Raw genomic sequence first — 14257 nt, 5'->3', positions numbered from 1 at the left:
AGATCTGTTCTCTGGTGTTAAAAATGTACATACAATTCCTTTTTGATCACCCATGTGTGAACGGTCTATGTGAATTTAACTCTAAACCCGCCCCCCTCACAGCTCAGCATCTTCCCACACCTGTATTCCCTCCACCATCTACTAACTTCCCTTCAGATCACTTAAGCTAATTTTGCCACTAACTTTTGGTGAAGCAGACCAAGAAAGGAAAACATGCTGCCAAAATTTTTCCCTGCCACAGAATCATTTTTTTTTTTATGTACTGTCACTTGAATTGTGGAACTGTTCAATGGTGCACACAATCAAAAATTAACTGTATAATCCTTTCCTTTGTATATTAATACCTTAGTCAAACAGCCTATTTAAATTCATAAATTGCAAAAACCTGTTTTGGCTTTTGCAAAACAGGTTATTTCTAACCTTGGAATTATTATTTTCAAGAAAACAAGTTAAAGTAATAGCTTACCTTCCAGGAGGATTTAAAATATATATGTATATTATATATATGTATGCATATATTATATATATATATTTATTTATTTATATATATATATTTAAAGATTTTATTTATTTGTCAGAGAGAGAGAGAGAGAACACAAGCAGGGGGAGCGGCAGGCAGAAGGAGAGGGAGAAGCAGGCTCCCCACCAAGCAAGGAGCCTACCTAGCAAGATTGATGTGGGGCTCAACCCCAAGGCCCCGGGATCATGATCTGAGCCGAAGGCAGATGCTTAACCGACTGAGCCACGCAGGCATCCAGAATTTAAAATATATTTTACAGCAGTGACAAAGCAATCAACATTTTGATAAATCCTAAATAAAAAGCAAAACACCAACAGTATAAAGAAAAATTATTGTTTTGTTTTAAAAATCAAAGCCATATCCTTAAGTTCTACAATTGGGTTTTCTGGCATAAATAATATCTTAGCAACACAGAGGAAAAACTCGGCTGTTTTCTGTGTATTATTTCAAAAATGATATCTAGAACCTTTATTAAAAAATCAGTTTTTCATGAACTCAGACATTGAAGAGAAACAAAAAATAGCTAGCTCCCAAGCCAAAAAACAAGGTATTAAGCTACAAGTCTGCCCTGCCATCATGGGTTGAATGAACCCCAACCTTAGTAAGATACTACTTCCTCATTAAAATCTCAGATTGTTAAAAAAAAAAAAACCAAAAAACCAAACCTCAGATTGTGCCGAAAAACACCACTTCTGTGAACATGTTTTTAATCTTAATAATATGGTGGAGGGAATATCAACCAGCATGAATTTCCTATTTAGGTAAAATTGTGAATAGATTTTGGCATATGTGCTATACATTAGGAAAAAAAGTAAACTAAGTATTTTTCATATGGAGGTAAGTTTACTACTAGGTTACATAGTGTCTAAACGCTAGATACAATGAATTATTAATTCAAACGTCTAAGTTTCACTGATAATTCCATTCAGGCATTTAGTCTCAAAAAGGGCTTCAAAGACAAGCAAGGAACGAAAGGGGCAGGAGTGGGTAGGAGGGGAATGAAGACGTTTCAAACACCTTCCTCCCCATTCGCACTTTCAAAACATTTTTTTTTTTAAGTGGGAGGAGAGCACCAGATTAGGAATTAGGCATGATTTAAGCCATTGTTAAAACGAAGGCCAAAACATTCCAACTTTTGAAATGATACATTAATTTCTTTTTTTTCTTTTCTTTTTTTTTAAAGATTTTATTTATTTATTTGACAGAGAGAGACAAAGCGGGAGAAGGAACACAAGCCAGGGGGAGTGCGAGAGGGAAAAGCAGGCTTCCCACGGAGCAGGGAGCCCGATGCGGGGCTCGATCCCAGGACCCTGGGATCATGACCTGAGCCAAAGGCAGACGCTTAACGACTGAGCCACTGAGGTGCCCCTGATGCATTAATGTCTAAGTGAAGAAATACTTCAGTTATTACCACACAGGCCCTCCAGGATCTAATCTAAGACAGACTGCTGGAGCTAAAGGGGATCTTACAAATCATGGAGTTCAACCTCACACAGATAGAAGTCTCCTATAATAGCATCCCTAACAGCTATTTAAACACGGAGAGTGGCAAGGACTTGGATGCTCAAGCTGTTAGGAAGGTAAATGTCCCTAAACTCTACCTCAACTTCTGAGAGCTAGCTGTGCATGATTATACCAAAAACAGCACTTACTCTCTTTCCATATAAAACCCCATTACATTTGTTGATCGTAACCTTCCCCCCCCACCCCCTTCCGACTTGGTCTTTTCTTCAAGCTAAAAATTTCCATATTTTGCCAAAGTTCAATCCAGTCCTGCTCCAAGAGCTACACCAATGCTCAGTCTCTAGGGTTAGTGTGTATGAGCAGAAACTTAGGTGGACAGATAGTGAGTGCATAATTCTTCTTTCCCTTTTTTGTAAGGCTCAGCCTGGCTTCCAAAACATCAGGGGAGGAAGCAGGCCCTATTCTCACCTCCCACATTCAGTACCCAGCACCTTCTTCTCCCATTCAGTAGAATCCATACTGAATAAAGAACACCTTCTTCCTAAGTCTTTCAAGCAGGAGATGGTCTTATTATTTTTTTAAAAAGATTTTATTTATTTATTTGAAAGAGAGAGATGCAGCGAGAAAGGGAACACAAGCAGGGGAAGTGGCAGAGGGAGAAGCAGGCTTCCCACCGAGCAGGGAGCCTGACAGGAGCCCGACGCGGGGCTCGACCCCAGGACCCTGGGATCATGACCTGAGCCAAAGGCAGACACTTAACAACTGAGCCACCCAGGTGCCCCTAGGAGATGGCCTTAAAACCAAGATTTGACACTTCATGGCCATTAGGATGGCTACTACCAAAAAAATAAATAACAAGTATTGAGGAGGATGCAGAGAAACTGAAAAACTTGTACATTGCTGGTGGGATGTAAAATGGTACAGCTGCTGTGGAAAATGGTGTGACAAGTCCTAAAAAAGTTAAACACAGTCTTACCATATAATCCAGCAATTCCACTTCTGAGTATACACCCAGAAGTGAAAGCAGCGACTTGAACAGTTATTTGTACACTCGTGTTCACAGAAGCATTATTCACAATAGCTAAAAGGTGGAGGCTACTCAAGTGTCCACTGAGAGATGAATGGATAAGCCAAGTGTGGTATAACCCTACAACGGAGTATCATCCAGCCTTAAAAAGGAAGGAGATGTTGATACATGCCACAACATGGATGAACCTTGAAGACATTATGTTTAGTGAAATAAGCCAGTCACAAGAGGACAAATAATGTATAATTCCTATTTCAGGTTCCCAGAATTGTCAAATTCGTAGAGACACGGCACAGAACGGTGGTTGCCAGGGGCTGGGGAACGTGAGGGGGAGTGATTTGGGGAATAAGTGTTTAATGGGTACAGAGTTTCAGTGGGAAAAACTAAAAGGTTCTAGAGATGGATGGTCGTGATGGTTACACTGCATAAATGTACTTAATACTACAGTTAGTGGTTAAAAATGGCTAAAATGGTAAATTCTATGTTATGTAGTTTACCACAGTAAAAAAAATTTTTTTCACTGAAAAACAAAAACAAAAACAAAATCCAGGTTTAAGAATGTCAGATTCCAATCAGGGAAAAGTCTCTACATCTGCTCTACCTTTACCAAGTTGTCCTTCACCTGCCCTTCTCCTTCTACAGTGCCGTCTCCTCTAGTCCAAAATAATACTGACAAGGAAAGATGATTTCTCTCTCAGTTTCTACTTTACTGTAATATGGAAAGTTTTAAAAAATTTCTAATCACGGAAAATTGTTTGATTCATATCCTTTAAATAATATACTCCTCAAACGCTCGATTTGGCAGCACATATACTAAATAAGAAGAAATACATCTAAAACCAAGAAATATACCCCAAACCATGTCTAAAAATTATACCTGTATTTCTTCTTCTGAAGCTGCCATATCATAGTTTCAGACAGCTCAGTGGCATAAATTTCTTCAAAATGAGGGCTCATGATTTTTGTGACTTCTCCATCTCCAGCACCTAAATCAAGAAGTCTATGGGTTTTCCAGTCTGGATTAATTTTTAGCAGTCTCTGAAACTGATCTGGTGAAAACACAAACATTGAGCCTCTTCCTAGCAACCTGGAAAAAAAGGACAAAAATGGAAGAGTCCATGCAAATTAAGCACCCCCACATACATTCAGAGCAACTACAGTAATTCAGCCCCAACAGCCTCCTGGACCTACAAAACCTTTATTTTATGTGATTATACGGTTAAATTATACATTACCTTTTATATGATTTATAGGGTTAAAAGCAAAATTAGTAAAATAAGAAAATACCTCTAGGTATCATTCGGCTCTGAGGTTACAATACCCCATAAAGAGTGGGGAAGGGGGAGGAGCAAAAAGTGGAAACGAAACAGGACGAATGAGAGAGGAAGGGAAAGGAAGAAGAATGGGTAATAAATTAAAAGGTGAATGTGAAGAATTTATGTCAAACTAGGAAGGAGAGATGGATAGAGTAATGTTTTCTGTCACAGGCCAACAGAATCAGACTATAGCACTAGCCAGTAACACTAAGCAGAAAAATCAAACAGGAAAAAAAAGCTGTTACCAAACTAAACAATGGGTGAGGAAAAAAACTGCTTCACTATCATGGATTTTTAAGAGACACTAGAGAAAAGCAGAAGAGTGGTCCCTATTTTATCAGTTAATTTGCATTTAAAAAATAGATTCATACTTCCATCGATTTATATATTACACAATTGTCTGGGTCCTATTATTTCTTAAGATCCTAAAAAACATTCAAAACCACAGTAATGCCTTTAAAAAAAGAGCTGGAGAGGAGTTAAATGGGGATCAGAGAGAACTCTCGGAACAGCAGCTGTGGCTCAAACCAAGTCTCACGGAAGCATCATGCTGGGGAGCAGAATGCACTCCCCACTTAGCTCTGCTTTTTTAGCTCTCAAATCCTAGTCTTTCCAGGGCAGGGATTCTCCAACTCCCTTTAAGCGGTAGAACCCTTTCTTGAAATGAAGTGGAGCTAAGAGACGACACAGAATGGTAAATGGAGAGCTGCTGCAGAAATAAGGTTAAGAGCCTTGGAGAAGCTGCCACATCTGGGCCTTTTCCTGCAGCCTGAAGCAGCTCCTGAGGCACTTCCTCTTCAGACCCTGGAACACAGTTTGAAAACCACGGATCTAGGAAATGGCAGGGAAACCTGTACTGTACTGCTACTTTCTGGAAAAAACATAAGGTACAACATGTCACATGGCGACTGGAAAGATGCATGCAACCTGGTGCTCCTGGTAAGACCAGTTTTAGGGAAGATTAAAACTGCAGAGTTCATATAACAAACTCCCTCTCTCCCCTTTACCCATTAATGCCTTAGGAGAGTTTAACCATATCTAATAGTGTGTTTGCAGTAAATCTTCTGCCCCACAGAAATGCTGAAAACTAGGGGGCATGGACATCAGAGACTGCTAAACACCATGCTATCCCTTACAGAGAGAAGCGATTTCCTCCAAGACAGTTGTTTTTTTTTTAATCTTCTAGTGGAACAATAGGCTGCAGAAAGCAAATCTGCGAAAAGGGACTGAACTTACTGGAAGAGCTTTACAAAGTTTCCCACAGAAGCCAGAGTCAGAGCAGGAAGAGGGTACAGGCCGCATGGCCCGGGGGATGCATGTTCCCAAAGTCGGTGCTGACTTGCCACAGGATCAAAAGCAAGTTGCAAAAACAGTTATTTGGCTTAAACTTTCCTAGTTATAAAATAACATGCTTCCCTAGCCAACTTCTTGGGATGTAAGGAACCTTGACGCGATAATCCTAAAACTCTAGAGCTAGAGGTCATCTGAGGTCAGAGCTCAGGAGATCATCTGACTTATCTACATTTAAAAGGCACCAGAAAGAGAAACACTGTCCTATTTTCAAAGATCCTGAGCAACAGAGGCTCCACAAAAAGATTAAAACTGTCAAATCAAAATTCAAGCCCAGTGTTTCTCAACCAGGACCAACTCTGCCTTCTAGGGGGCAGTGGGACTAGGTGGGGGAATCTGGGGTAGTAGGTGGGAGTAGGTGGGGGAGTCTGGGGTAGTCCCAATGGCTTGGGAATGCTGTCAGTTAGTCAGGGAGGCCAGAAAAGCTAGATCTCCTGTTATATGTGGGTCAGTCCCACACAATAAGTATCCCACCCAAAATACCAAGACACTCACCTAGCTCAATACAAAGTTTCTAGCAAACACATACCATGGAGAGGTATGGCTCCCTAATTTGTCTTTAATTTCCAAAGTTAGTGATGTTCATGGGGGGGGGCTGTTAGTGTTTAATAACCATCCTAGGTTCTCTGGCCACAATCTAAGTTCTCTCTAGATATAGAATCTATAGAGGAGGTGTGCTTCCTTATCAATATTTTCCTTATAATATAAACTCTGAAAACAGCTATCAAGTCTCTCCTGACTTGGCCTTCCCCTTGATGATATAAAGAAAGACTGATAAGTATTTTTTTAATTCAAGAAAGTACCATACAGTACAGGATATCTCAGAGATATTGCAAGTCCACTTCCAGACCACTTCAATAAAGCAAATATCACAATAAAGCGAGTCAAATTGTTTGGTTTCCCAGTGCATAGAAAAGTCACATTTACATGATACTGTGGTCTATAAAGTGTGCAACTGCATTATGTCTAAAAAAAACAATGTACATACCTTAGTTAAAAAATACTTTATTGCTAAAAAAAAAAAAAAATGCTAGCCATCAGCTGAGTTTTCACCAAGCCATAATCACTGATCAGAGATTATCATAATATAGTAATGAAAAAGTTTGAATATTGTGAGAATCACCAAAATATGACACACAGATGCAGAATGAGCAAATGCTACTGGAAAAATGGCACTGATAGACTTGTGTGATGCATGGTTATCCCAAGGTTCCAATTAAATAAAAAAAAATGCAGTATCTGTGAAGTGCAATTAAGAGAAGTGCAATAAAATGAGGTATGCCTGTAATTATTTCAGAAAGAGACAGGCATTCATGGTAATAATCTATCATGGATGGAAAGTACCAACAGGCTCAAAATTAAGCTTTCAGGTGAGATAGGACCCAGGACAAGACATGTTTTGGGAGAGTGGGAGGTGAGAGCCATAGATAAGGGAACCCAAAGGGATTGATTAAATGTATTGCCTGTCTTTGACCAAACTGTGAAATTCCAAATCAGGGAATTTTAACCAGGATCCAATGGGGTGGAAGCTGGGGGTAGGGGTAGGAGTGAAGGGGAGAGGTGGTTCAGAGGTTGAAATCTCCCAAAATTCTATGTGAAATGTTGAATGTAAACACTACTTGAAGAGAGGACTCCTACCTTTTTTCATTTTTAAAGAGGTAAAGGACCCCATGAAGGATAAGAATTACTGCTACAGTGACTTGTCCGCTTTCCAAAGAAAAATAATATAGTACAGAACAGACCCTCAGAGCAGCCAATTTTAGAAACAAAATGTCAGACCAAGTTGTATCAACTCAACTACCGATACAAAAACAACAACTGTTTGCTAAAGCAAACAAGGCAACTTCATATAAACAATGAAGGAAATCAAGGAAGAAATCTTGAGAAATGGCTGGTGGTGCCTAAAAACATATTTAACGACCAGATGATAGACTGGGGATCCAGACATTCGGGAGAAGCTGGCTCCAAACCTCAAGGGGAAGAAAAAGTGGCTTTAAGCGTGGCTTTAAGCAGTCCAACAAGGCTTTTTAACTCTGAGCCCTACTGATTTTCTCCTTGGCATTCTAGATTCTTGGGCCTTGGCCTTGGGGATGTTTGAAAATTTGGCCAAGGAAAGATAAAAAATATTCCTGAAGTTTCTTCCATGGAGTTATATGCAAGAACCACTCTAGAGATAGGTACTTCCACAGGAAGCTTAAAAGATTCTGGTGAGCCTAGACCTTATGTAAGAACAGATTTTGGACCCTTCACTTGAAATAAGCCATCACATGTTGCTGCGTTGATTAATTAAATCCCCCCAAAAAACCTGCTCCTAGGAAGTGTGCTTAAGGCAAAGATTTTACTCTTCAGCTTATGTTAAGGACTTAGTTCCTGCTACTCTCTACCATAGGGAACTAGCAGCATTATGGGCATCACTTGGGAGTTTGTTAAAAATGCAGAATCTCAGGCCCCAGACCTACTGACTCACAATCGCTATTTTAACCAGATCTCCAGGTTGGTTCTTGTACACATCAAAGCTGAGAAACACTGCTCCAAGGAGAACTCCCACCGTAGAAAAACAGCCTAAGGAGGTTCTTTATCAAGTTGTGGTGAATTTAAAAAGCATAACTGCAGAAGGCTGAAGATACTGGACCCACTGCCAAGGATTCTGACTAGTAGAAGTGTTGTAGCTGAGGTAGTCAACACCTTCAACAAAATAACTTTTCTCTTTCATTTTCTCTTTATAAATCTAAGGATAAGGAAAAAATACGTAAGATTCACTTACCCATTGATAGATGTTCTAGACATAAACAGGCTAAAAACGGATGACACGAAAGAATGGTATAATTGGATAAATAGCCAGCCCGATTTCTCAATGCTGTTATTTAAGAAGATCTGCGTTCCTTGGTCAAGGTAGCTCTGAACAAAGACAGCCTGGAGTGATTCGCATAATTTCTCTCTGTTGCACACATACCACTAAAAAAGAAGAAGAAAAAGTGAAAACACACAACTAAAGTGTCATCTAAGAAGTCCAAAAACAAAAGCCAGAGGACTAAATCAAATCTAGTATTTCCAAATATTATAATCTCATGGCACTTGGCACTTTGAGGATAATCATCATCTCTTATACTTAGATGACCTATAAAGCATAAAATACTTCTACATACATAACTTCTCACTTAATTCTCACACGGGGTCGTGGGGGGGGGGAGTGTGGGAAGGCTGACGAGGTTTCTGAGTCATGCAGCTTGCGTAGGTTAGTACGTGGCGGAGCCAGGCCACCGTCCAGGTGTTCTGAGCCCTGGCCCAGTATTTCAGTCTCTCTACCCGCAGTACCCTGAGATCTAGGAAAGCTCTGCTGGCTTCTCCTTCACTGAAAATCAACATCAGAAGGCAAAAACTAGCATTATTAACTTTGTTTTTAGATAAGGAAACAGTCACATAATGCAGTGATTTAATTCAAAACCACCACACAAATCAATGGCAGAGTAAGCAGCAGAAGTTAACACTCCAGTGACCAGATTAATCTGCCTTTCTTCTTGTAGGCTATATAGAGGCCTTTAGAAATAGCGAGGTCATATGACATTCCCACAGACAGGGGCAATATGTGCTTGAGAAAGATTAAGAAGTTACTTAAGGTCACACTGTAACAATGAGAAGACAAAGTGATAACATGCTGGAGAACCAGGTATCTAGGAACAGGCTCTAACCAGAATGCACTTTTGAGAACAAAACTCAAGAACCTCAACCGTGGATGAAATGTAATCCTCCACAATAAATGTTTTCCATTTTCATTTAGAGTTAGCATACCAGGGAAGGGGGGAGGTAGACTGTAGGATAGGCCAGCTTTAGAGTCAGCTCCACAGTCAAGTCCCGGCTCTGCCATTCCTGTGTAAGCTCAGACAAGTCACTTAATCTCTGGCCTCGTTCATTCATCTGTAGACTAGAGATGTCACTGGTATCTATCTATCCTAGTAGGGTATTGAGAGGATTAAACAAGATAATGTAGCCAAATCCTCAATATAGTACCAGACACACAGAAGAATCCTATAATAACAGCAATGAGATTCCTCTAACATGGCCTGATAAATAAGAGTAGGCCATTAATTACAATGATGAAACTGTAGGGTTGACCAGTTATTATTAATCCATTATCTGCTAAGAAACAATCAATTTTTCCCAATAAACAGTCTATTGGCCAAAAGTAACTTGCTGCCCCATCACAAATATGACCACTTATCAGCAGGTGTCCCGTAACCGCTTACACAACTGGTGGACCAATTTTACAGTCAGCCGAAGCTTGCTAAATGTTGAATGAAATCCTGGGTAACATTCCTGACACTAACATTGAAAGGAACCAGGTAGAAACTAATACAAACAAGCAAACAGGCACATTAAAATCACAAAGATTAACTCATCTTTTTTACAAACCCTATATCCAAACTAGATACCAAATCTCCCAACTGTTGACTGATTTGTGTTAATTCACCATTTAAACACTTACCAAAAGTGCTTGGACTTGAAAACAATTTTCATTTTTTCTACTCTATATGATAAGCTCTGAAGCTTCTTTTATTTACTGCCTACACTTTTTTCCTTGGTCTGAAAATGTTCTTGCTTAATCATTAACTAACTCTTAATATTCATTGTGCCTGAAGTTATGCCCCAGTGCAGGTCATAAACCATTTTTTATTATACTCATGACCTTCTGGTGCACATTCTGAACTCTGTAATACTGAGGCCACTCTGACTTTTATTTATTTTTTATTCTCTGAAATGACTAATCAAGATGAAAGCCATCACCTTGGTAGTAGGCAATCAGGTACATTCTATTAACGTGGACAAGAAGCCATTCAAGTGAAACAGAGGAGCAAAGAATTCCCTTGGCATCCACTTGTAAATGGACAACTGGAACAACAATGGACTCTGACTTCCAGAACTAAGCAAGACTTGGCATCATTAACTGCAAATATTGCTTTCAAGTGCCAAGAGGAAAACTCAAGTTCTTAACAGCATTTCTCTCAATTTGTTGACATTAACACATGTGGTTGAACCTTTATAGCCAAACGAGGTTTCAGAAAAGAAACTGCTGGGGCGCCTGGGTGGCTCAGTCAGTTAAGCATCTGCCAGCGGCTCAGGTCATGATGCCAGGGTCCGGGGATCGAGCCCCGTGTCAGGCTCCCTGCTCAGCGGGGAGCCTTCTTCTCCTCCCTGCTCCTGCTCTCTCTATCTCTCTCTCTCTCTCAAATAAATAAAATCTTAAAAAAAAGAAAAGAAACTGCTTACTGAACAGAATGTGCTACAGAATAAAAGGAGTAAAGCCCTCCTTCTTAAAGATAAAGGTTGAAATCCATGTTCCTCCTGACCACCTGCAGGATACAAAAGTCAACTCCAACAGCAGCATTATTCGTAATCACCAAAAAGTGGAAACAACCCAAATACCCATCAACTGATGGATAAACAAGATATGACTGATCCATACAACAGAATAGGGATTATTCAACCACAAAAAGCAGTGAAGTACTGATTCATGTGACAACATGGATGAACTCTGAAAACATTATGCTAAGGGAAAGAAGCCAGTCACAAACGGCCACAAATGATATGATTTCACTTTCATAAAGTGTCCAATAGGTAGATCCAGAGACAGGAAGTAGATTGTAGTTGGCAAGAGGGAGTGTCTACTAATGGATACGGGGTTTCTCTCTGGAGTGATGAAAATGTTCTGAAATTAGAGTGGTGATGGCTGCACAACTCTGTGAAAACACTAACCACCACCGAACTGTGCATTTTAAAAGGATGAATTTTATGGTATGTGAATTATATCTCAATAAAGGTGTTTTTTTTTTTTTTACATACACATACTTCTGGCATTTCTATCTTCCAGAAATTAAAAGTGGTTTGAAAATTTAAGTGACCCGGCAAACCTCTTTAAAAATGCAAATTTTTAGGGCACCTGGGTGGCTCAGTTGGTTGGGCGACTGCCTTCGGCTCAGGTCATGATCCTGGAGACCCTGGATCGAGTCCCGCATCGGGCTCCCTGCTCGGCAGGGAGCCTGCTTCTCCCTCTGACCCTCCCCCCTCTCATGTGCTCTCTCTCTCTCATTCTCTCTGTCTCAAATAAATAAATAAAATCTTTAAAAAAAAAAAAAAAAAAAAATGCAAATTTTTAAATGCAAATCTGATCACATCACAACCCTGCTTCACGTAAGTCTACAGCTAATACCCAAAATGCTCAATATGGCTTCCCAGGCCCTACGCAGTTTGTCCATTTTGTGTCCACAGCCTTACCTCCTAACACTGTCTGCCACCCATAACCCCTGGTCATTTGCTATGTCACAACACTGTACCCCTCTCTTTTTCTGGAAGGCTCCTTTCTCATGGCTGTCTCACATGGTGCTTGCTTTGTCCCCTGCATTTCCCCCATCACCGCAACCCACTTTCTCTTCACCTGGTTAATTCGACCTAAGCCTAAATATTTCTTCAAGTATGTTTGCCTTGAACTTGCAGACTAGGCAGGGTCCCCCCTCCCCCTTTCGAATACCCTCTCCTATATACCATATACCTCCTCAGCAACATTTATGACCACTGAATTGAATAACTGTACATAATTGTATGTTCAGTGTCTATCCTCCCAGGGAGACAAAGTTTCATACAGGTAGGGACAGTGACTGACTTCAGTGCCTGGCACAGATACAATGAACAATAAATGTTCGTCAAATCAATCACTGTTAAAATCACAGGCAGCCTAAGGGCGCCCGGGTGGCTCAGTGGGTTAAGTGTCTGACTCTTGATTTTGGCTCAGGTCATGATCTCAGGGTCCTGAGATGGAGTGCTGGTTGGGCTCCCTGCTCAGCAGGGAGTCCACTTCTCTCTCTCCCTCTCCCTCCACCCCTCCCCCTGCTAACACGCTCTCTCTCTCTCTCTCTCAACAAATAAATAAATCTTAAAAAAAAAAAAATCACAGGCAGCCTCACAGATAGAATTTGGAGGTTCTAGCAAAATCCTAGAGGGGATATAAGGACAGCCACGGAGATAGCTGTCACTGGGTTTCTGTCAGTTTCTAAAACTCCAAGGTTTTTGAAAGGTCTTGCTTTTCTTATTTTCTTATTTTACTTTATTTATTTAAGTAATCTCTACACCCAATGTGGGGCTTGAACTCATGATCCCAAGATCAAGAGTCATATGCTCCACCGACTGAGCCAGCCAGGTGCCCCTGAAAGGCCTTGCTTAAACCCACTTCTGCAAACAGTGGTTAAACCTACCCACTCACCACAAAATTGCATCAGCACAAGCAAGCAACAAAGGACAACACTGACTGAACACCTACCTTGTGCCAGGCACCTGGCCAAGTGCTTCACATTTATTTCATTTACCACCTCACAACTTCTGGATAAACGGGAAACCTGGGGTTTCTAAGCACTTCCAGCTGATTCGGGTTCCTATTCTAGGTGCGTGTTGTTTTATAAAAGCTTCCTTCAAAGAAGCTTCTCTTTAGTCTACCCAGTGTGTCGGAGATTCATTTAAAGAAAAGAAAGCAGGACCATTCTGTCCAACTAAACTGGACTGGGTGTGCTTAGAGAAAAGATAATCTGATCTAGATAGCAACTAAATTACAGGGTTTCTCAGCCTCAGCATTACTGACATTTGGGGCCAGATAATCCTTTGTTACAGGATCTGTCCGATGCATGATAGGATATTTAGCAGCATTCCTAGCTTCTACCCATCAGATGCCAGGAGCACTCCCCACCAGTCATGACAACCCAAAACGTCCCAGACACTGCCAAACGTCCATCCCCTGGGAGGCAAAATCACTACTGCTTGAGAATGACTACATGGGCCAACCCAGAACATTTCATTAGTGTTTCCTAATTATCACAGCTTAACAGTGATCCAGGGAAAATAAAGATGCACTGGCCTCCAGGAACTTACACTCCAGAGGAGAAAAAAATCAGAAACCAAGGGAACCAAAAGAATCATAATGGGATTATGATCTTGGCCAGGACCTTCAGGCCTTAAATAAGCAGTCCCTTGCTCTAAGATTAGATGCTGATGGAGAGAAAATCAATGCAGGAGCCCCTGCAACCATTTGGCGGTCCCCTGGAGTTCCTCTCTCCAGACAATCCAGCTTAAATGAAAAGCTGTAACAAGCTCACAGCACTGGTGGCCTGTCTGTAGGCTCCCATGCACTTTCAAGCAGGTGAGTTCTTTGAATGTGTGCTCCTCAAAGACGACAGAGACCAAGGTGCGCAGGCAAGAACAAAGCATCATGCTTGTTAAATGTTCACACTGGAAGGACTGTGTTCCCATCCTACTTACAGTAGGCTGGCCTCCTCAGCTGGAGACCGGTGTCTGGAAAAATGTCATCTTAGCATCCTCCTTTAAAGCTTACTTGAATTTTCTTCAATCCAAATAAGTAAGGGAATATTCTAAATAACAAATTCTAATCAAACCAAGTTATGCTGGGTGCCTGGGTGGCTCAGTCGTTAAGCGTCTGCCTTCGGCTCAGGTCATGATCCCAGGGTCCTGGGATCGAGTCCCGCATCGGGCTCCCTGCTCCGCGGGAAGCCTGCTTCTCTCTCTGCCTCTGCCTCTCTGTCT

The 14257-nt window shown here is 40.9% G+C and overlaps 1 protein-coding gene across 3 annotated transcripts in view; it reads right to left on the bottom strand.

Moving 5' to 3' along the window:
- METTL9 (methyltransferase like 9) overlaps positions 1-14257 on the bottom strand; it is a 47202-nt gene that overhangs the window by 24209 nt on the left and 8736 nt on the right. For all 3 annotated transcript variants that reach the window (XM_032396226.1, XM_032396225.1, XM_032396224.1), the window contains exons 2-3: positions 8442-8632; positions 3889-4098 (exon numbers count right to left, since the gene is read on the bottom strand). In XM_032396226.1, the coding sequence (XP_032252117.1) occupies positions 3889-4098; positions 8442-8632 (401 nt within the window). The remainder of the gene's footprint in view (positions 1-3888; positions 4099-8441; positions 8633-14257) is intronic.

The sequence above is a fragment of the Phoca vitulina genome, unplaced genomic scaffold, assembly GCF_004348235.1.
Source record: "Phoca vitulina isolate PV1807 unplaced genomic scaffold, GSC_HSeal_1.0 scaffold90, whole genome shotgun sequence".
Taxonomy (NCBI): domain Eukaryota; kingdom Metazoa; phylum Chordata; class Mammalia; order Carnivora; family Phocidae; genus Phoca; species Phoca vitulina.
This window is presented reverse-complemented; position numbering and strand designations above follow the sequence as displayed.